Source organism: Thamnophis elegans, chromosome 1 (genome assembly GCF_009769535.1).
Source record: "Thamnophis elegans isolate rThaEle1 chromosome 1, rThaEle1.pri, whole genome shotgun sequence".
In the NCBI taxonomy this organism is placed as follows: domain Eukaryota; kingdom Metazoa; phylum Chordata; class Lepidosauria; order Squamata; family Colubridae; genus Thamnophis; species Thamnophis elegans.
This window is the reverse complement of record NC_045541.1, coordinates 139,569,027-139,589,924: the sequence shown is the minus strand read 5'-3', so window position 1 is coordinate 139,589,924 and position 20,898 is coordinate 139,569,027. Positions and strand designations below refer to the sequence as shown.

The 20,898-nt window shown below is 37.2% G+C and overlaps 1 protein-coding gene across 1 annotated transcript in view; it reads right to left on the bottom strand.

Annotated features, from left to right (window-relative positions):
- Nucleotides 1-1,640: 1,640 nt before the first annotated feature.
- Nucleotides 1,641-20,898, bottom strand: part of TDP1 (tyrosyl-DNA phosphodiesterase 1) — a 30,061-nt gene continuing 10,803 nt past the window's right edge. Inside the window, exons 6-15 of the mRNA XM_032235459.1 lie at nt 17,415-17,507; nt 14,416-14,586; nt 13,946-14,024; nt 10,781-10,963; nt 10,099-10,147; nt 9,945-10,011; nt 8,780-8,887; nt 8,023-8,125; nt 4,661-4,769; nt 1,641-2,200 (exon numbers count right to left, since the gene is read on the bottom strand). Of these exons, the coding sequence (XP_032091350.1) occupies nt 2,127-2,200; nt 4,661-4,769; nt 8,023-8,125; nt 8,780-8,887; nt 9,945-10,011; nt 10,099-10,147; nt 10,781-10,963; nt 13,946-14,024; nt 14,416-14,586; nt 17,415-17,507 (1,036 nt within the window). The 3' untranslated portion in view covers nt 1,641-2,126. The remainder of the gene's footprint in view (nt 2,201-4,660; nt 4,770-8,022; nt 8,126-8,779; nt 8,888-9,944; nt 10,012-10,098; nt 10,148-10,780; nt 10,964-13,945; nt 14,025-14,415; nt 14,587-17,414; nt 17,508-20,898) is intronic.

The window sequence follows — 20,898 nt, the reverse complement described above, 5'->3', positions numbered from 1 at the left end:
CGACCTTGAGCCGGTGAGATTTGAACCGTTGAACTGCAGATCACAGTCAGCTAAAGTGGCCTGCAGTACTGCACCCTAACCACTGCTCCACCTCGGCTCTTCAAAGTATCTGCATCAAGGACAGAGGTAGCAATCAAGAAGGCAGAAGGACGAATTGTCACAGCTCCCTCCTCCCATTCTTTTGGCTTTAGTAATAGCCACGAGTAACTATTTGAAAACAATCCTGATCATTCCCCAGAGGAAGAGGACATGATGAGGTGACAAGTTTTCATCTGCTTTCTCTATGGCAAAAAAAGATGGGTGATCAAAGAGTTGGATGCTTTGTAAATTATTTCTCTCATGATGCCGAGTTGAGCAATAGAAAAGAATCAGAATAACCCAAAGTTAGAAATAGAGGACTCAAAGTCGCTATTCAGATGCTCCTCCCCTTTTAATCTAATGTGTTCCAGTTACATGGCAAAGGAATGGAAGTGAGATTGTTTTCATCTCTGTTCTTCACTCATCAAAAACAAAAAGAAATTGATAATATGAAGCATATTTCATGCACACATATTCTAAATCCCATGTTTCGAAGTGTAATGGATAGAAATAATGATTTGAGAAACAGGAGGAAGAGCTGCAGCCAAGGTAAGTCAGATAAAAGAAATATGTGTCCAGGCCAGAACTGTACCCTGAGTAAGGCTCTCAGACAAGAACCTTTCATGAAGACCAAGGGAGGGGAAAAGTGCATTCATTGCAAGGTTCTGTGACTATACCCTATAATAAAAAGTAGTACTGGTATGAGCATGTGTGCTTTGGTTTCCTAATCTGGTATATCTTGAAGACTCACAACAGGATCCATTTATCTACTATTGGAGTCAATCCTTTCTGTCAAAGGCTTGCTGGGCTTGATTCTGAAACATTCAGGGCCCAAAGGAAATTGGCGAGCTAGAATTATATAGTGGGAACAACCAGAGTAAGTCAGCCAGTCTTCAAAAGGCTACCAGAACTACTGTAACCCTGGAAGGAAATTGCTGAATGAGGCTGGAGATGACTGATGAGTGGAAGAAGAAACAAGAAGGCAGCTGCTCTGCTTTTTTTAATCTGAAGGAAACTGGAAATAAAAAGATGAGAGCTGTCTTCCTTTGTACACATGGAAACCTCTATTGAATCAAACGCCTTAGGTAAATAAAGAGACAGGTTAGGAGGGACTTGTTAGAACTGACCAAGTTATAATTTATTTAAATAAATTACTGCCTGAATAAAATTCAAGGAAAATAGCCCAGAAAAAGTTTCATTTTCTATTGCTGGGCAGTACTGGACACTATTGTAAATGATATTTTTATTTCCCATTTGGATATAAATTCTTAAAATAATACTGCTTTTCCCCCTCAAATATAGCTGAATATCTTGATTCAATTATGTAATGTACTCATGAATAATCCCAGACTTGAATGTTTCTTGCTCTTTTATTGGGTTGCCTCCCTAAGTAATTCACACACACATTAATATTAAAATATACTAAATGTTCATTTTTTATTGCTAACAGCTAGGTAGTTTATTTCATTTTTTTGGTAAACTTTCTCTTTTATCATGTTCAGAATTTCACAAAACTCTCCAAAGATGAAGTTATTCTGGCTAAAAAAGACAATTATCTGACGGCCATTTCAAAAATTTTTAATTTACAGATACACCTTGTTTAGCAATTGCTTCATTTAGTGACCAGTTTTGAGTGATGAAAAATATTATGTTAGTAATGAAAGATAACTTTATGATCAATCCTTATATTTATTACTCTGTGAAGCAAAGGAAAGATGAAGTAAGATCATAAGAATATTACCTATTTCATTTAGTGACCACTTCACTTGATGACTGAATTGCTAATCCCAATTATGGTCACTAAACAAGGAGTCTACATAAATGTAATTTCAAAAGTATGATTTATCATGAAATTTAATGCTGCTAATCTTCAAAGCAATTATTTTTTTTCAAAAATGCTGTTAGTAATAATAACCTAAAGTCTTTATTTTATTCAAACAATTTTTTTCCAAGTGTACAGATATATAATAAAATGTACAGATATAAAGCATAAAATCTGACAGGTATTCAAATGATTCCAAATAAAGATTCAGAATTACTTTAAACGTTCATTTCGGAACCCACATATTACCATTTGTATCAGGAGCTTTGGTGTAAGGAATATTCCAAATCCATGGGTGGTCTGCAAAGCAAATTAAAAGGACAGATTTATAGCACAGATGAAGATGAACTGAAATTAAATTAGATTCCCCCTTCCTAAAGTTCTTTATATTAAAGCTATTTAAAACCTAGCCATTTTCTAACCAATCAGTTAATCTTAAATAATCTAATATTGCCACTTTGAAACTATGGAAATGTTTATGAATAAGTTTTACTTGAAATTAGCTTTTAAATTTACTGCTTCATAATACAAAACCAATTCTTTAAAGCCATCTTTAAGTAGTGAGCAACGTTATATACAATAATCCTAAAAGCAATTATAGAATCAAAGGTTCTTTGGTTATATTTGGTCTTAAACAGAGTTGCACTTCAAAGGTGGCATGATATCTGAGGTTCATCTGGACTCACAACTCATACTCAAATAACAGGCAGCAGGTGACAGCTGTGACCAAAAGGGCCTTTGCATAGGTACATCTAGCATTACAATTGCATCCTTTTCTGGACTGGGAGGCCCTTTAGTCACATCACAAACAGATTAACAAATGTGCTCAACACAGGCCTATTCTTGAAGGTGACTGGGAGTCTATACTGGTTCAAAATGCAGAGTTGCAGGCAATGATGTGCATGCTTCATTAGTTTTATGTGACTCCATTATTTTGTGAGCAGCACTGGTTAGTGTTTGGCTTCTAGGTGGAATCTGAAATGCTGGTCATTGCCTATGAAGACCTTCAGGACATCAATCCTGATTATTTGTACTTCCTCTCTTTGGTTGTGTGTATCTGCTGAGATCCAGTAGAGTGGGCACATTTTGGATCTTATTGGTTAAGCAGTAAGAGTCAGGAAGTATAACTTTTCAGCTGCAACCCCTGTCCTTTGGACCAATATTCTTCCATAGATCCAAGTGGCTCCTACTCTGATAATTTTCATAAAGCTATTAAATATATGACCATTGTCCCACCTCTTGGGGCAGGATGTTTTGAGCATCTGTTGGATGGTTTTGCTTATTTGCATGTTTGTGATTTCTTTTCTTTTTCTTGTATTTTTGTACTTTTTCATTTTTAAACTGTAAGCCATCAGAACTGTTGAGATTGGAGGGGCTCTAAATTGTATATAGTTATATATCTATAAAGAATGATAATATGTCTGTCGTAGGATAAATTAATATGACCCTTTGACCGCTGTGTGAGACTTTGCTTATTTAGAAAACAGAAATATTATGAATAATAAGAGGAATGCCTGTATTAAAGCCTTTGAAAATAATGTTCCAGAGATCCTAAAGGATCTTCCATTTCCATTTATTAGCTTTTAAAGCAAACCAATTCTATTGCACACAATATTTTAAAATCCCATTTAATTTGAAAGGAACTAAAAAATAAGCCTATTGTTTGTTAGACCAAGGAGGAGCTGTAGTTCAATAACAGGAGCATATTTGTGTAGTGAATGCAGTAATAGAATGCTGATTTGCTAGAGAATTATAGTACAAGTGCAAGTGAAATGTGATATGTTCAACTGCAGCACCATTACACAAATGAATCGTAACAACTGATAATCTTATCAGTTGTGACTTAAACCGTTGCGACTGTTGCTTTGTTTTAACTTGTTTTTTGTTTTTTTGTTTGTATTCCCCTTCCCCCCTGCTGTAAGGCGCCCTGAGTCTCTCGGGAATAGGGCGGCATACAAATGGAATAAACATTACAACAAACATTTCAAACATGAAGCAGCATTCTGTATTTATTCTAGCTGTACCTCACGCTTATTCCAAAAAGCTTGTAACAAGACACTGGTAAAGAGGTAACGATGTGCAAAAGTTTCAGGGTTCAGCTGGATGTCAGGACTGTAGCCGGTTCCTTTTGGGATCTTTGGCCTGCCACACTAATATTCTATTCTACTCTGCTGTTTCATTAGTGGGGAATTGGGAGGGGGAATAGTAAGTAGAATGTGATGTTGTCAAAATAAAATGTCTTTCTAGAATCCAAGATCATCCTTTGTCTCTACACCTAATCGGAACTGGATGGGTGGAACTGCCAGCATGGCAGTGGAAGATTGGACCATGTGATGGGCTTGTGGGTGTGGGGGCAGGATCTTGAACTTTCAACTGCGTGGGAAAAACTGGGAAGCTTTCAGATTTGGGTTTTCCCAGATGTGCCAACATGACTCTCTTAATAAATTGGAACTGTGAGCAATACTTTGCCTTGGACTCTGATTTTGGATGTTATTTGGAACCCTGACACTGGATTTGAAAACAGAATCTTCTAACAATTGTAATTTAAGCAGCTGTTATATCGGGTATCTAGTTAAGAAATCTGGTTCAGGAATTTCTTCACAAAATTCTACTCACTTGTCTGTTTTGGCCTTTCTAAATCCTCTTTTCCCAGTAATCTACAACTGCATGTTCTTTATTATTTTAAATGGTTTTCATTCATTCAAGTGGATTAATTTTACTTATATGCAGAAAAAATAATTATATAGGAGAATGCCTTACCTTTTTTTTCATACTTTTCAGGGGGCAGATCATAAGGAACAGGAAATGACAATACTGATGTATTAGCAAACATATTTTCCTTTACTTGGAAATACCCTGTATTCAAGTTCTAAAAAAAAAATTGCATTCAACCAAAATTAAAAAAAAACCCAAATACAGTAATATAGTGCTGTTAGTAACACGCCAATATGTGTCTATTAGGTAGGTTGTCTAAATAGCAACTATAATCAAATAATTAATGTATAAGCAATCTGCCACAATTAAAAGCAGATAATCTATTACTCAGTCATTATTTTCTTTAAAATAAGCAAGACCTCAAAAAACCAACTTAATCACCTTAATTTGAAATGAAGAAATGTTCTACATCATACTGAAGGTTAATTCTGTTAAATAATGAATGTAGAGTGGTTTCCAAGACTGAAAATTGTGTATATTATGTTCACATTTAAAATACTATAAAGCTTCTTTTTTGCTTGATAGTTTTTCTTAATATGTATTTCTATTATTTGTGGGGTGTAGCAGGGTCTATATACAGTACTATATTCAAGTAAAACATTGGATATTAAATATTCTATCTTGGTTATTTATTTAGAAAAGCATAAGACAACCACTTAAGGTAGTATGTATTAAAAGAAACTCATAAAATATAGTTTTTTAAAAACACCGAATCTGGAAAAGAATCAACCAGTAAAAACTAGTCAAACATGTAGGACCCATCATCCCAGCTTTGGAGAGATATCTAGATTTTAAAAGCTTTTTTAAATATGACCAGCATGGGTATCTACTGTATCTCTGTTGAGCTGGAACATTGGTTCTACCTGAACATTCTTCTCAGCGTGGCACAGAATGGTCCAGGAATGGGTTGTTCAATCCTTATTTGCCCAAGAGACTGAGTCAGAATTGAAGCTACGCCTCCAGCTTCCCCTGCTGATATCCGACGAGGCGCAGCTCCAACTAGAGAAACAAAAGAAGAACAGGTCCTGCACGCAGCATTAGTAGCCCCCAGGGACATGGACCTAACCAAAAACAACAACTAGGGTGGGACCTGGGCCGTCCTGCGCCACGCTGAGAAGAACGTTCAGGTAGGACCAACGTTCCTTCTCCAGCTGATGGCGCAGGAGGGTCCAGGAATGGGACATACAAAAGTGGCAGTCTCTAGGGCGGGAATTCACTGGTTTGTGGCACCTGAGGAAGCATGTACTCCCTGCAGCACCATACGTCCAAATGATGCCTCTGCAGATGCAAACACATCCAATCCATAATGCTTAATAAAAGGTGAAGGGGAAACCCACATCGCAGCTCTACAAACATCTCCAATTGGGGCCTGAGTGTTCCATGCGGCCATGGTGGCTGCACTCCTAGTTGAATGAGCTGTTATGCCCTGAGGTACTGGTTTGCCTCTTGCCTCATAAGCCCAGGTAATACAAGCTCGCAACCAGCATCCAATAGTAGAGGAGGACACCCATGACTTCTCCCATCCCCTGAACCCCCCTTGCTTGGGTGGAGCATGCTTCACCAGCAGGGGAACCCTTCCTCTTCTTGGAGCTCTTCGAGGGAGCTGCTGAAGTCGCCCCAAAGTTACTTTCAACGAGGGAATCATCCATGGCACTGTAGCGATCTCCATGCCCCAAGGCCTCACTCAGTTCAGGAACCAGCACAGTAATGTGCGACTGTTCTCACCGGAGCTGGCACTCGCAATGAGTCTCGTGGTAGCGAAAAAAGGGAAACTAAATGGCCACCATGTGACTCACCGGATGCTCAAACAAAATAGCCACCGCCTCATGGCCACTAACAAAATGGCCGCTGCCACGAGGGCCTCCCCAAGATGGCCACCGCCCAATAAGGTCTCCCCCAAAAATGGCCACCCCAGGGGCCCATACTCATGAAGGAGAAGCCTTTGGGGAAAACCAGCAGTGCCGGCAAGCAAACGGCTCTGAGAATGTCCGGTCAGCCGTGCAGCTTTCTCGTAAGTCCAATCGGCGCCGTGCGCCTTCTGGTCGTCTCTCCAGCTATGCGAGAATGCCGGTGCACCACACACGCGCTCCCCGCACCAGCAGCCTCGATGTCCACCTGCTGCAGCCCCTGAGAACCAGCGGCAATGCAGGGAAGCTTCCCTGGCCTCTTACGAGTCAGTAATCAGAATCAAGCCGAACGGAGCCGCAATAGACTCCGATGGCTAGCACAGTCGGCTGCTTACTTGCGAGGAACCTGGGAACCTCCAGGAGGATCCAACCCACAGAATTCACTATCCTAACACAAGCAGGTGGGAAAGAACTTGTGAGCCAAGTTCAAACACCTTCCTTCTGCTAATAACGTTAAAGATAAGCGAAAGAAATAAATGAAAAACTATTCTGAGAAAGAAACCAATTTTCACTCACAGCAAAAAAAATTACATCTCTTTTCGGGCAAGATTGAGTCAGAATTGGATATCAGCAGGGAAATCTGGAGGCGTGGCTTCAATTCTGACTCAGTCTCTTGGGCAAAAAAGGATTGAACAACCCATTCCTGGACCCTCCTACGCCATCAGCTGGATAATATATTTATTCAATCCAGGAACTGAAAAGGTTGAAGAAGGAATAAGCAACCTGCCTTATTTAGAATATGTTAACACAGTTTGTAATATTCACTACCATTATAGCCTGTATCAAGGAATTCTGAGAATTATAACCAAAATCTTTGGTAAGCATCAAATTGTTGGTTGGGATTGTATAAGCTTCCATAAGATAAATATAAAGGTTCATTTCCATGATAACAGTTAATGACATTTCCCAAGAGAAGACATAGAGACAGCACAGTACTGGATGGAATATTTGCTACTGGATAAGAAGATGCAACTGGGAATATTTTCGCATCTGGAGCATCCCCTGTTGTGTAATCAATTTGCAAGCAAATTTCTGCAGCACTTCATTTTATCATTTTTGCTTCATCCATCTTTGTCTTTTCAAATAAAAGGCTGAAAGCTTGGGTCTGTAATGACACCACTGGACATTTGATTACAGCCCTCAAAGCATCCATAATTTATTTTTAAGATTGAAGTATAGTCACTGTCCAGAAAAAAATTATCATGCTGAATAAAGGATCAAGAGCGATTAGATGACTGGGAGAATTGAACAAATTGGTGAATCAGTTAAGTCTTCTTTTCTGGCATTAAAGTATAATGTAGTTTTGCAATTTAATACACCCATTAAATGAGCCTACATAACTAATAGTTTTCTTTGGAACTGAGTTACACATAGAAAAATACTTTTCTTTTTACTTTTTTATGCAAATACATTTCTGACTTTCTTGAGCAGTGGATAAAAAAAGCAAATTGGCTCTATTTGCATTCATTGCAACCTGGTGTAGGATTAAAATGAACTTACAAACTCTGAAGGCAGGAACAGAACTCCTAGTTCATATGATCGGATCATCAGCTGGGTGCCATTTTTCTCAAAAGCTCCCCAAGCAGCCTTGGAAAGATTGGCACTAAACAGGCATAAACAAAAAAGAGAAGAAAAGAGTTCTGTTTGTGCACAGAATGCAAGAATTTGGAGAGGACAAAATAGGGGAAAAAACCATATAGGCAGTCCTTGACTTAAGACCATTTGTTCAGAATTGAACGACGGGACTCACAACCTGTGCCTGAAATTATGCCTATTGTAGCAGTCATGTGATCAAAATTTACTTGCATTTACGACTATAAGGGTGCTTTAACTCTCTCCATAACAGTGGTGTTCCTTGATGGAGGCAGTGCTGGGGTAGAACTAGAGGCTGGGACCTTCAGCAGCTGCCACCTCTATTTCAGTCTCAGTGCAGCCTCTATTGAGTAACCACATCATGGCCAGCCACCTCAGTGCAAATCCCCAGCCCCCCTCCACATTCTGGAGTTTCTGCTGTGCCCAATTGATCTTCACCATATTATCCCCATTGCTGACAAGATGCATCCAGTTGCTGGCTGTGCCAGCTCTTCTCCACAGGCCTCTTCCACTGTTCTCCAAACTGTGCTGGACATCTTTGTGCCAGATGCCAAGGGAAATTGTGGCTGCTAAGTCACATGACATCTTGCTTTATGACTGCATGGCTCAGTGATGAAAATTCCAGTCCCAATTATAAGCGGAGGATTATCTGTAAAAGACTTACCTTGTCACTAGAAACCATGCAATCTTCTGGAAATCCAGGGATGCTCTCATGTAAGTTTTAATATGTGGCATTGCATGACTACGACCTGAAGTTTCAGCTGACCATTTGCTTGGGTTAAAACAAAAGAAAGGAATCTTTCAGATTAAACCCAAGATACGTTTTTAGATTCTAATTCCTAGGATGCGAAATCCATAGCCAGAGGCATTTTATTCCTCCTTTTTAAATAACTGAACATTACTTGAAATATTTGAGTTTGGTGACTTCAAGGTATAACGGTTAATAGCTTCTATCCACCCCATCTAAAAAGGTTCACTCCTGATGGCAGGGAATGATGGGAAACACAACTGAACACCTTTGAAGAATCTGGTTGATTTCAGGTACACAGTTGTAGTAAATTAATACAAATAAAAATCCCAACAGTTGATAGAAAAGACAAGATATCATTTGGATCAACTGCCTGCCACCTGACAACGCTCCAGTGCTCCAAGTAGCACTAGCACTTAGACTTATATACACTTCACAGGGCTTTACAGCCCTCTTTAAGCTGTTTACAGAGTCAGCATATTACCCCCAACAATCTGGGTCTTCATTTTACCCACATGGGAAGGATGGATGGCTGAGTCAACATTGAGCTAGTGAGAATAGAATTGCCGAACTGCAGCCAGCAGAAGTAGCTTGCAGTACTGCATTCTAACCACTGCGCTACCGTGGCTCATAAGTATATTGCGATTTAAACTCTGAGCGGAACTATTACACTCAGCATGGAACAGAACCAGTTTGGGGAAGGCTGATTTAGATATCCTTACCAATCACATGCAAAAATCCAATCTACAACAATTTCAGTAATTATATTAATAGAAAGGATTAAATAGAAACACGGAAAACATTGTACTCATGTTTGAAATATGAGATGTCAAGTGTTGTTTTTGGAAAATCAATTGATTGGCATATAATTAAGCTTTTTTAAAAGGTTATTACAATACACCTGAAAGTCAATTTATATAATCTCTGTTTGAATTTTTATGATGAACATTCTAAGACACATCTAATACTAATATTTTTCTAAAATATTTTAGAAATATAAGACACAGTAAGTGTTAGTTTTTAAGGTTTGATTGCATCTTTATTTTAAAACACTAACCATAAAGACAGCATTTTTACTTACTGGAAATAAGAGTGTAGCCAAAGCTGCTTTTGTGCAGTTTGTATACTATATGGCAGAGAACCTCCAGCTGAAAAAGAAATAAAAGACTAATTTTTTAATTTTGACAGGTGATCTTACAAATGTATTATCACAGGCAGGAATATATATATCTTACCTGGATAACCTTCTAAACTCCGTCTCACATTTTCGACACTTGGATAAATCTAAACAAATAAAAGCAAATGTAATACCAGGTATTTATAACAAATGCGTTGTGCATGTTATACAAATTACCAATCATCAAAATACTGCCAAGTAACAGAGCATAAGTATATAACAGTCAAGTTTGATGCTGCTATTGGTTTGTTGAAAACTCATGTTATTTTTTCTGAGATTTTGCTACATTAAAAAAAAATCTAACAGAAACTAGTTTCTGGACAGACTTTTATGTTTATTCAAAGGATGACTAAGTCACACCTGCTTTGACAAAGATTTGTTGAATCAGATACACATTTTGAAATCTGAATACTTAAAAAAGCAAAGTAGAGATTTTGTGGAGATGAACAATGTATTTTCAGTAAGGATGAGCAACCAACAGACCCAGACTATATTCTTAATTTTGAAGGTGAAATAGCTGGTTTCTTTTTGCAGTGCCATTATTTGCTCTTCATACATTTATCTCTCCATAGCAACCATTCAGGAAGCTGGTTTCATATGTTAAGATTTCCTCCCAGTTTTAAGTGTAGAGAAGGGAACAAGAACCTCCATTTGAATCCCTGCCCTTCTAACACTATAAATACACAGACACTCTCTCACGCATGTCCAGACCCAAATGTATGTATCAAGCGGTCAATTACCAGATGGATAGGAATTTCATTTGGAGAAGTCTTCAATTTTTTTCCTAAACTCCCCAAACTTTCTTTAAATTCTGAACACAGCCATTTGGATTGATCAACTCCCATTGATCCAATACTTGAGAATTGTCCTATTATAGACCAAGAATCTTGATCAGGTATTTGTGTTGCATGTTCTTTCAGAAGCTGTTTGGGGAAAAAAAACAGAAACACCACCAATAAAATGTTAACACTTTATCACCTTCAATTATTCAATTAAGTAGCAGATGAGACACTTTATGAAGACACTGCTCCTTAATTAGTTGCATATGTTCAATATTTTATCCAACACTGCAGACTAAAATTATTGCAGACATTTGTGCTGAAATCTTATTTTCCTGAATATTTTCCAGATACGTTTAGCTTTAAGTCTTATATTAGTGAGCCAGCATTGTGGCAGACGCAGGCTAACATATCCACTGTTATTAGTGGGAAAACCAGCATTCAATTTCTACATAAAACCAATTAAGTTTTCAGTCCCTTTGTAAACTGAAGGACAATGAATTGAAACCACCAATTGTTGCAGCAATCCAAATACACTTTTTTGGCATAAATTTGTGAATTACCTAACAATAACAACAACAATACAGGGCTGCCTAATTGGAACAATTCAAGATGATATGCAGTGTGTACAAAATATTTATGGTTGACTGACCATTATTTATTATTAAATTCTAACCTTGCCTGCAGAGACTGCAAAAGTAAGCCTAAATCTCTTATGAATCTGCTAATTAAATAATGTATAATGTAGGATACGTAATAATGCTGGGGAAAATGAAAGGAACAGAAAAAAAACAGCAGCAGAGTGGATGGATCCAATTATAGTGGTAATGGGCTCACTGTTGGGACACCTGAAGGGTCAGATAAAGGACAGATCATCCAATTTATTTATTTATCAAATTTGTATAGTCATCTATCAACCCAAAAGTGAACCACAAATATAAAACATCTAAAAATCTACAAATATAGAAACCTCTAAGTGCAAAAATGCAAACTGGTCACTGCAGCAATAGACCCATCTAAAAATATTTCTGGTTTCTTAGGAACCCCAGGCCTGATAATGTAAACAGGTCTTGAGGGCCTTCTGGAATATAAAAAAGGAAGCAGCTACCATATTTTTCGAAGTATAAGACACACCTTTTTCCCTAAAAAAAGAGGCTGAAAATCTGGGTGCGTTTTATACACTGAATACAGCATTTTTTGCCTCCTGAAACTCCGCCCCCTTCACCAAAATGGCTATGCATAGCCTGTAGGAGGCTTTCAGAGAGCTCCTGGGGGCTGGGGAGGGCAGAAATGAGCAATAAATGGCCCATTTTTTGCCCCCCCGCCCCCAGCAGCACTCTATAAGCCCCTTTTTTTTGACAAAAATCGAGCCTGTTTTTGTGAAAAATGGGCCGGTTTTTTGCTCGTTTTTGCCCCCCCCCGCCCCCTAGGAACATTCTACAAGCCTCCTAAGGGCTATTCATACCCTTTTTTGGAAAAAAAAAAAACCAGGGCCATTTTCGTGAAAAACGGGCCGGTTTTGGGAGGTTTTCAGAGTGCAAAAACTTTTTTAAAAAAAATTCCTCTTTAAAACCTTGCTGCGTCTTATACTCCAGCGCATCTTATACTCCGAAAAATACGGTAATCCAATTTCAGGGGAAATCATGTTTCATGTATCTGTAGCATGCTATGAAGGTTTTTAAAGGTTAAAAACCAGCATCCTGAATTGCATTTGGAAGCAAAATGGAAACCAATGCAGTTTGCGGAGTAGGGTGTAACGTATTGTTCTAGGGATGCTTATAACTGTTGGCAATTCTGCATTTTATACCAGACGAAGCTTTTCAATATTTTTGGAAAGCAGGTCACCAAGGATTTCACTGACTAAGTAAAACTATCTTTTGAATTTTCGTTCACCAGATTCTTAATCAATCAATCAATCCTGATCATCCAAATTTATATGGGATAAGAGTTTAATAAAATATCAATAAGTTGGTGATTCATCCAAAAATTGTTACTTATTTCCATTAAAGTTTTGGCAATTATTCATCTTGATATCAGTTGTATATCAGATTCTCATGCTCATGAAAAATTAACCTTATAAAAGAATTCAAACTTAAAAATAAATGATGAGATGTTTTATTAGAAAGTACGGATATAATCTTGAACAATTTTAGAGCAATTCCTCTGTAAAGATTATTTTATGATTTTTCTCAACTTCAGATGGAAGTTCTGTATTCCCTAATCCTTATCAGTGGCAAAATAATCAAGTTAGTCGTGTTTTAATATTTCAACATAGGCCAAATACTTTAACTACTTCAAAGAAATCAGAGAAGTTATCTCTTCTGATGGAGTCCATTTTTGAAACCAAGCATCAAGAGATTCCATTTCCAGTTTACTGGATTTGGGGAAGAATATATTTGAAAGGATGCATGTTTTCTCTGCAACAATGTAAAAAAAATGATGTTAATATTATATTGAATTATGTTCAAGAAATGTAGAATTTGATTGTTTTTGAGGATTTGTTCACTGCTCACAAAATTATTTTGAAAAATTGGAAAAGCAGTTGTTCTGGACATTAAGGACTGAATTCAAGATGTATAATTAATCCATTTTTGAAAATCATTTTTGCACTAAAAATGATGCAATGCATTTAGTTTGACACAGAATTCAAATTTTACAGAATATGCTTTATTCTAATTTTGAAATTTTCATGTTTAAAACTTGAAATATAAGTGACGTGCCTAGAGGGTCCATACTTTTACACTTTTGTTTTGCTTTTTATTTTTCTTTAAATCTATTGATTTTTTTGGTAAATTGAGAGTCCAAAATGCCTAACACTGAAACAAACAGGGTTTATGATCTTAACAGTTTTCAAATTCTGAAGGTTATTCTATTAGAAAAGCTGCTATAGCAACGGATTTTTCAACAATAGCGAGTAACAAGAGTACCTCTTCATAAGATTACCTCTTCACCGCTCATAACCCCTCCTTGAGGGAGACGGGCGGTCTAGATGGGCAGTTTAGAAACATGAAATATAAATAAATAAATAATTTTACAAATATTTACTTGGAAATATTCCAATCTTTCATAGTTCTACAATTTTTTATCAGAAATGCAAGAAAGATGAAAGACATAAACATCTATTACCTTTCTCAGTTTAAGATGACCCCATTTTTCTTTTGCATCACCTTGGTATCGACCTGGAGTTGACCCAATAAGATATACCCTGCATAAAAATTAACCACACAAAGTTGTTTTCCCAAATTGCATCATAGTACGTGTTATTACAGCATAATTATACAGCATATAATACAATTTTAAAAGTTGTTTTCCCAAACTGCATTACTGCTTATTAAAAAACCTAGACACATTTTCACAAAAAGCTTCTATACAGAGTCTAATTTAAATTACTAAACAAACAAACAAAATGCTTTTCAAAAGAAATAGTGACATTACTTTTAGTAACAAATTCACAAAAATGCATCTTCAATGCCATAACCTACTTCTAGGAATTTTATAGTTTAAAAATTGCTTATATCGAAACACATTTTTATAACTATGATGAACATTGGAACTGTGAGAAATTATTTAATATAAGGATACATTGAATTATATACCTGGTCTCTGAAAGATCATGCTGCTTAATTATTTCAACCCACTCCATCAGACTAGCAGATTTATAAGATATCAAATAGCTGATTAGATCTGATTTAAAATGCGTATGAGATTCACCATCAGACTCAGGACTCCCGGGAGGCAATCTTGGATACAAAGGACTTAGCCATATTCTAAAATATTAAAAGGTAAAGCAGTAAAATAGCATTAACAAGCACATATTATATAGTTTAAAAAGAAGAAAAACTTACATTTACTTTGTGTTTTTTGCAAAGCAAAGTTAAACTCAGTTTTGACATCCTTCATATTCTATCAAACTTGAGTTATGAACATTTACTGTCCCTTGAAATCATACAGTTAGACCTTGATTTACAACCAGTCATTTGAGGTCCATTAGAAGTTACAATGGCTGCAGAAAGAGTGTTTTATGGCCTGTAAAGTCCTTCTGGTCATTGTAAAAAGTTCTTCTGCCTCCCTCTCACATCATGTGATTCCCCTCCCATCTCATGTGATAACAATCTGGGTGATGTCAGCCTCTGCTTCCCTACTTGCTTTCGGCTATCACTGAAACGGGGAGGGGGAGGCATGGTATTTGGGAGGGGAAGTTTAAGTACAGGAGTTATTGTAAGAAAAGGGAGTTTTGTTCTCACCATCTACTGCGCATGCTGCAGATAGTGAATTTGCCCGCTAAGGCCAACTGTCCTGCGTACCAGCCTGATGATGCTTTTCAAAGATGGAACCCACATGACACCTGAGGGGTGTGCGGATTGGACTATGGGATGAGGTTACCAGGGGGAGGGAGTTTGGCTCACGTGTTGATATCTATGATTACGCGCGCTTTTGCCTCAGTTCTTGCTTTGCTTAGCTGCTATCTACTCATAACCAGTAAAAGTACTCTTAATTCTGCAAAATGGAGTTGAGTGGTTTCTTTCTTGGTTACTGAGGGAGGCTGCCCTGACAAGTGATTAGCAATCTATTTGCACTTTTGAACAATGGCCAATGCCCCATGATCAGGTGATTGCCATTTGCAATCTTCTCTGATAGCTTCTCCAGAAAGTCTGTGGGAAAGCCAGTACGGATGGTTGCTAGCTGCTGCCACTGCCAAGAGGACTTCTCATCTCTGTGGGCTGGCTGAAATTTCTGCCTGCTGAGGGGAATTGAACTCTGTCAATGGGATAAAAAAATGAAGCTCAGATCCTGATGTTTGAAGCTCTGTTCCTCCACCTCACCAAAGTTGTTCCCTTCCACATGTAGAGAAAAACTGACATCGTCCCACAGTGCAAAATCAGAGCTCAAATCTGCACCCCATGGGAAGAGCTCCCTTCAATGTACAGAAGAGAGCTGACATCCTTAGGGGGGCAGCTCTTTCAGCCAGCCCCTAGGTACCAGAGGGAACTGAAATCCAAGGACAATTTTCAGCTCCTGAGCAGAGTAGCAGCACAGTAAGGTAAGGAGTGTAGGGTAGGGAAGGTAGGTGAGGGAAACCGGTCTCTTCACTCAGGAGCTAAAAATCCTGTATTGGTTTTCAGTTCCTGAGTGGAATCTCCCAGGGAGTTCCCCTCCCATCCTGTGCTCTTTATTTGGGACTCCATCTGTTTAACAATCTGTGTGTGTCTGCTATCAACCACAACTGGGAGTGCCTGGATTGCACTCAATGAGCAAACCAGTCATGTGACATTCTGTTTAACTCTCATTTTGCTCAGCGACCAAGATTCCAGCCCTGACAGAGATAGTTAAGTGAAGGTTGCCTATATTGTAAAAAAAAAAAGGGGGAGTATAAATATTCAGACACTTTAACATATTAGTCAGTATTTCTTTATTTCCTTCAGTTATATAGAAAGGAAATGGCTTCTGTTAATGGATCCCCAACCTATTTGCAAATATATCTGGGCCTGTTATAAAACTTTTCCCACCATGTTGACTATTCTATCACTGCGTGGAAAAAGGAAGTCTCTAAGTGTGTTGCTCCCATGTACTTTAAGCATTAATGAGGTAGAATAAGGAGGGAATGAAGATTCACAAAAAACTAGGTTTCCTCCAACCCGTAGTACCACTAAACAGAGCATGGCAAGAGTAGTAAGGTACATAATAATTTTTAAAGTTTCCTCATTCATAATTTATCTAAGTAGCAAGGAAAGACAGACATGCAGAGACATAGAGGTTCAGGGCAGTCTGACCCAAGCAACTTTCATTAAGTCAATCTTAGGATATTAAAGCAACAACCCTGACATATTATTTATACTGATGAATGAAAGGTCATGTAGATGGCCAAATACCTATTACATAGAAATAACCAAATATTTTCTGTAATTTCCTCTCTAAAAGCAAACATTCTATATTCAGGAAATACACTTTATCCTGAATAAAAAGGTTCTTTATCTTTCTGAGTTGTGTGAGAAATAGAGCAAAGCACTACCTTCTCAGTTGTAGACATCAATTATAAGAGAATATATTCACAGCAACCCCTCCCCTCTGGAAATTATGCAATAATTTAATTAAATTCATTATAATTTCAGAAGTCATCCATATGATGCAAGACCATTTATTTTGAAATGCTTCTTTCTGGTAAACAGTATTAACTATTGCTTATTATTCTTTAGTTGATAAAAAAATAGGATTTATTACAGATACTGCTTTTTAAATCTGCATGACCAGGAGATTTGCCGCTATATTTTGAAATCACACAAATCAAATCAGTGAAATCCAATATGCTATTGCCTTTAAGATGTGAGAGTGGAAGCAAGACCAGCAAGACTCAGATGCACAACCACCCACAGTGAAAGTTCACTAGGTGACTTTGGGCCAGTTCAGTTATAGGATTGCTTTTGTGGGAAAAACGGGTAGAAGTGGCATTACATAGATCGTCTTGACCTCTGGAAGAAATAACTAATATATAAACAAGACTGTGTCCTCTACGAATAACCAACTCAATAATTGTTGTGAAGGCATTAACTGTGGTATGCAGTCATGGGCCAAAGTACCAAATTATAATTTTTCTTACCCTTGGGTTTTCTGGTACCAATCATCATCAATAAGATTGGATGTATGTATCACCACTCGAAGGCCTTCTTCATAATTCAACAACATCATTTTCCTGTAAAAATAATGTAAATATTCCCAAAATAATTACATATCAAATACTATAAAAAATTTAAAAGACCAAGGCCAAAAATGAAGAGCACATTTACATAAATCCATTTGAGTCGCTAAAATTTCCTTTAAGAGTGATATTTCCTAAATGTAGATCTATTCCAATCTTGATTATCCAACTGATTGGCTGGACTATATGTCATTTTTATCAGCCCCATATGTAGACCAGACCAAGAAGTAGACTACAGGGAAAGGAAAATTACTTTTATTAGACTATTGTAACAGAATCTTGCAAGTCCCAACCTCCCATTTATATTCCTGCAAAACTATGTCTTCCTTTCTTCATATTGTTTGTGCTTGAATTCTTTTTTATTTTGTTGCTCTATATTACATTAATATTTTTGGGACATCACCTTTATAGATGCTTCTATATAATATTGCTATCAGAAAGATTAGATTGGTAGGAACTCATGACAGATCTAAACATAAGGATAAGTGCCTAATATTTCTATAATGTATGGTTTACTAATCTTTTTCCTTTAGTGCATTTATCCTGTTATATTATTCAGAACTTCCAAATTTTGTACAAATTTTCTTCCTAATTACCAACCGCCATTATATCCAACAATCTGAGTATATTATAACACGTACGTCATTCACTGTGTTACATGGTCCATAGAAGGCTTACGCAACCTTACATTACCATTTTAGTGCTCTTGCAGTATTCTGAATGGCTCTAAAATTAGGATTTTGTGACTCTTTGTTAATGACAAATATTGATTATTTGAGGAATCAATTACACATATACAAATTTCAGCAGTGATGGTTTGCAAATCCCGTTCCAACCGGTACAGTTAGAACAGGGCCAGCTGTGTCCTGATGGATGCGTGCAGCGCGTGCATGTGTCTTAGCGCCTCCGCAATGCTCCAGCTGCTCTGTGGAGCATTGCACAGGTACTGTATACACCATGAGCCTGCGCGGAAGCGCAGAAGACTTTAAATACCGGTAAGGAGCTCGGGCAGATGGGTGGGCCCTCCGGAGCACCGTACCAGAACAGTATCTGGTGCTCCGGGTTTGCTCCGGTATGCCCGTACCGGGGCGTACCTCCTGCAACCCACCACTGAATTTCAGAGACTCTAATCTCTCCATTAAAATCTCCATTAAAAGATTTAAGCTTCCTAGAGACCAGGGCTTTCAAATAATCGACTACTGTATTGTCTATTAATTCTCCACTGTTATAATTCCATCATTTATTTTTAAAGATATTTTATAAAAGCATTTGTCATATTAAATAGCTAGTCTAATTTCAATGGTGTGCATTGAATAGATTTCATTTTAAAATGTAACCTGATATGTGATTGTTGCCACAATTTGAAATGTGATCCTGCTATGGCCACCTACTTAAAAAATTGCTAAGTAAATATAATAGTCACATGCTCTTTTTGTAAGCTTGTTTTTGTGAACACTTAAAAAAGTAATTGAATCACCATAGATTCTAAATAGAAAATGTCCCATATTTTGCCCTGATGTTTTCTTCCAAACAGGTTGCCTTAGAAACTGGCACCTGAGAATCAAAATATACTGAAATAAAAATATACCTAGTCATATAACTGACTCACTCTATGATTGCACATGGTTCTGCTAGTGTTATAAATATTTATAGTTTAGAAATTAAAGTAAAAACATCTTTAAAGTATGCTTCATATGCTGCAAAATACAGTGAACAATAAAGCCTAAAATAACAATAAAACAATACTATCTGGGAAAATTGTTTTAGAAAATATTAATTACCAACTTGTTACAAAATATGCACAAATTTTATTTTAACAAGATCTAATTCTATCCTAATGCCACTCAAAAGGAGCTTTGCGTTTACATTTTTGAAACAGTACTTTAATTAATGGTTTAGAAAACCACCTTTGAAGGATAACTAAGTGGTGGTATTGGAGGTGGTTGATGTATTAAAGAAGATCCCACCTTCACCCCATTGTATACTGCTTCCTTCTGTTGATTTTTGCTCATTTTAATCTTAATATTTATCATTTTAATTACTGTTTAATGATTAATATTGTTGCTTTTATCTTATAATGAGCCCCTTTATAGTGAGATGGGTAGCCTAGACATTAAAAAAATAGAGTAGAGTAGAGTAGAGTAAAACAGAACAAAACAAAACAGAACAGAATAAACGTAGTATATACTAGTGCTATTTAACTAAAACAAATCAAACGTGGTCATTCAACCACGGCCAAATTTTTGTAATTTAAATATAGGCATACAGGGTGCAATTCCAGATGCTGATTACTACCATTAAAGTCCTATATTGCATGGTACCATTTACAGGACTGTATCTCCTTAAGGACTGGTTTGAGTTATTTGTAAAAATAATAAAGGTGAGATACAAATAAATAAAATAAAAAATAAGGAGACATTGGGTGGAGTGAGCATGTACCTAACTCCCCCTTTTAAATGTTGCCATTTTATGGGGCCTAGGAAACATATCTTTCCTGTAGCAGCCCTGCCATATAGAACACTCTTTTCCCTTGAAATATGGAAGGCCCTCGCCCTTTTAATGTTCTGAAGAGCACTTAAGACTTCGCTTTTCTCCTAAGCCCTGGGATAGAATGTTTTTTCTTTTCTTTTAACAACCATGTAATCCCTTGCATTGGGGTGGAGTTGGGGCAACTGAATGGAGCTGAGCATTTACTGGCCAGATGACCTGCATTATGTCTATGTGGAGTTCACACCAGATATTTTGTCTTTGCGCCCAGACATAGAAATATCTGCCGCTACCTAGGATCGAACTCCAGGTTCCTGATTATGAGGTGAGAGCTCCACCTCTAGGCCACCATGTCACTTGGGATAGGATGAGATTAATGAGATGAAATTGTGGGATGCATGTGAAAGTTTAGCAATGGTGCCAGATTTTGATGTGTTTTAACTGCATCCCCATAGCCTTGGGATCAAAATTTGAGAACTTGGCAATTGGCCTGTATTTATGGTATGTATTTATGACAGTTGCACTCTCCCAGGGTTATGTAATCACTATTTGTAACCTTCCCAATGGCATTCAACAAGCAAAGTCAATGGGGTAAGCCAGATTTAATGACCACAGAATTCATTTAACAACTGAAGTGAGATGTTTAACTGTGGCAAAAAAAAATCTTGTAAAATGGAGCAAAACTCACTTAACTACTGCCTTACTTAGCAAAGGAAATTTTGGGTTCAACTGTGGTTGTATGTCAAGAACCCTCTTATCTGTATAAACATTTTAAGCAAACAAAAAAGTAGACATGAATATCACTAGGCTTTAATTAATTAAAAGGAATTTGTTTGCTAAATTTAATCCCTCAAAACATATTTTGTTATAACAAACTCTTTATCTGGTGAATTTTTAA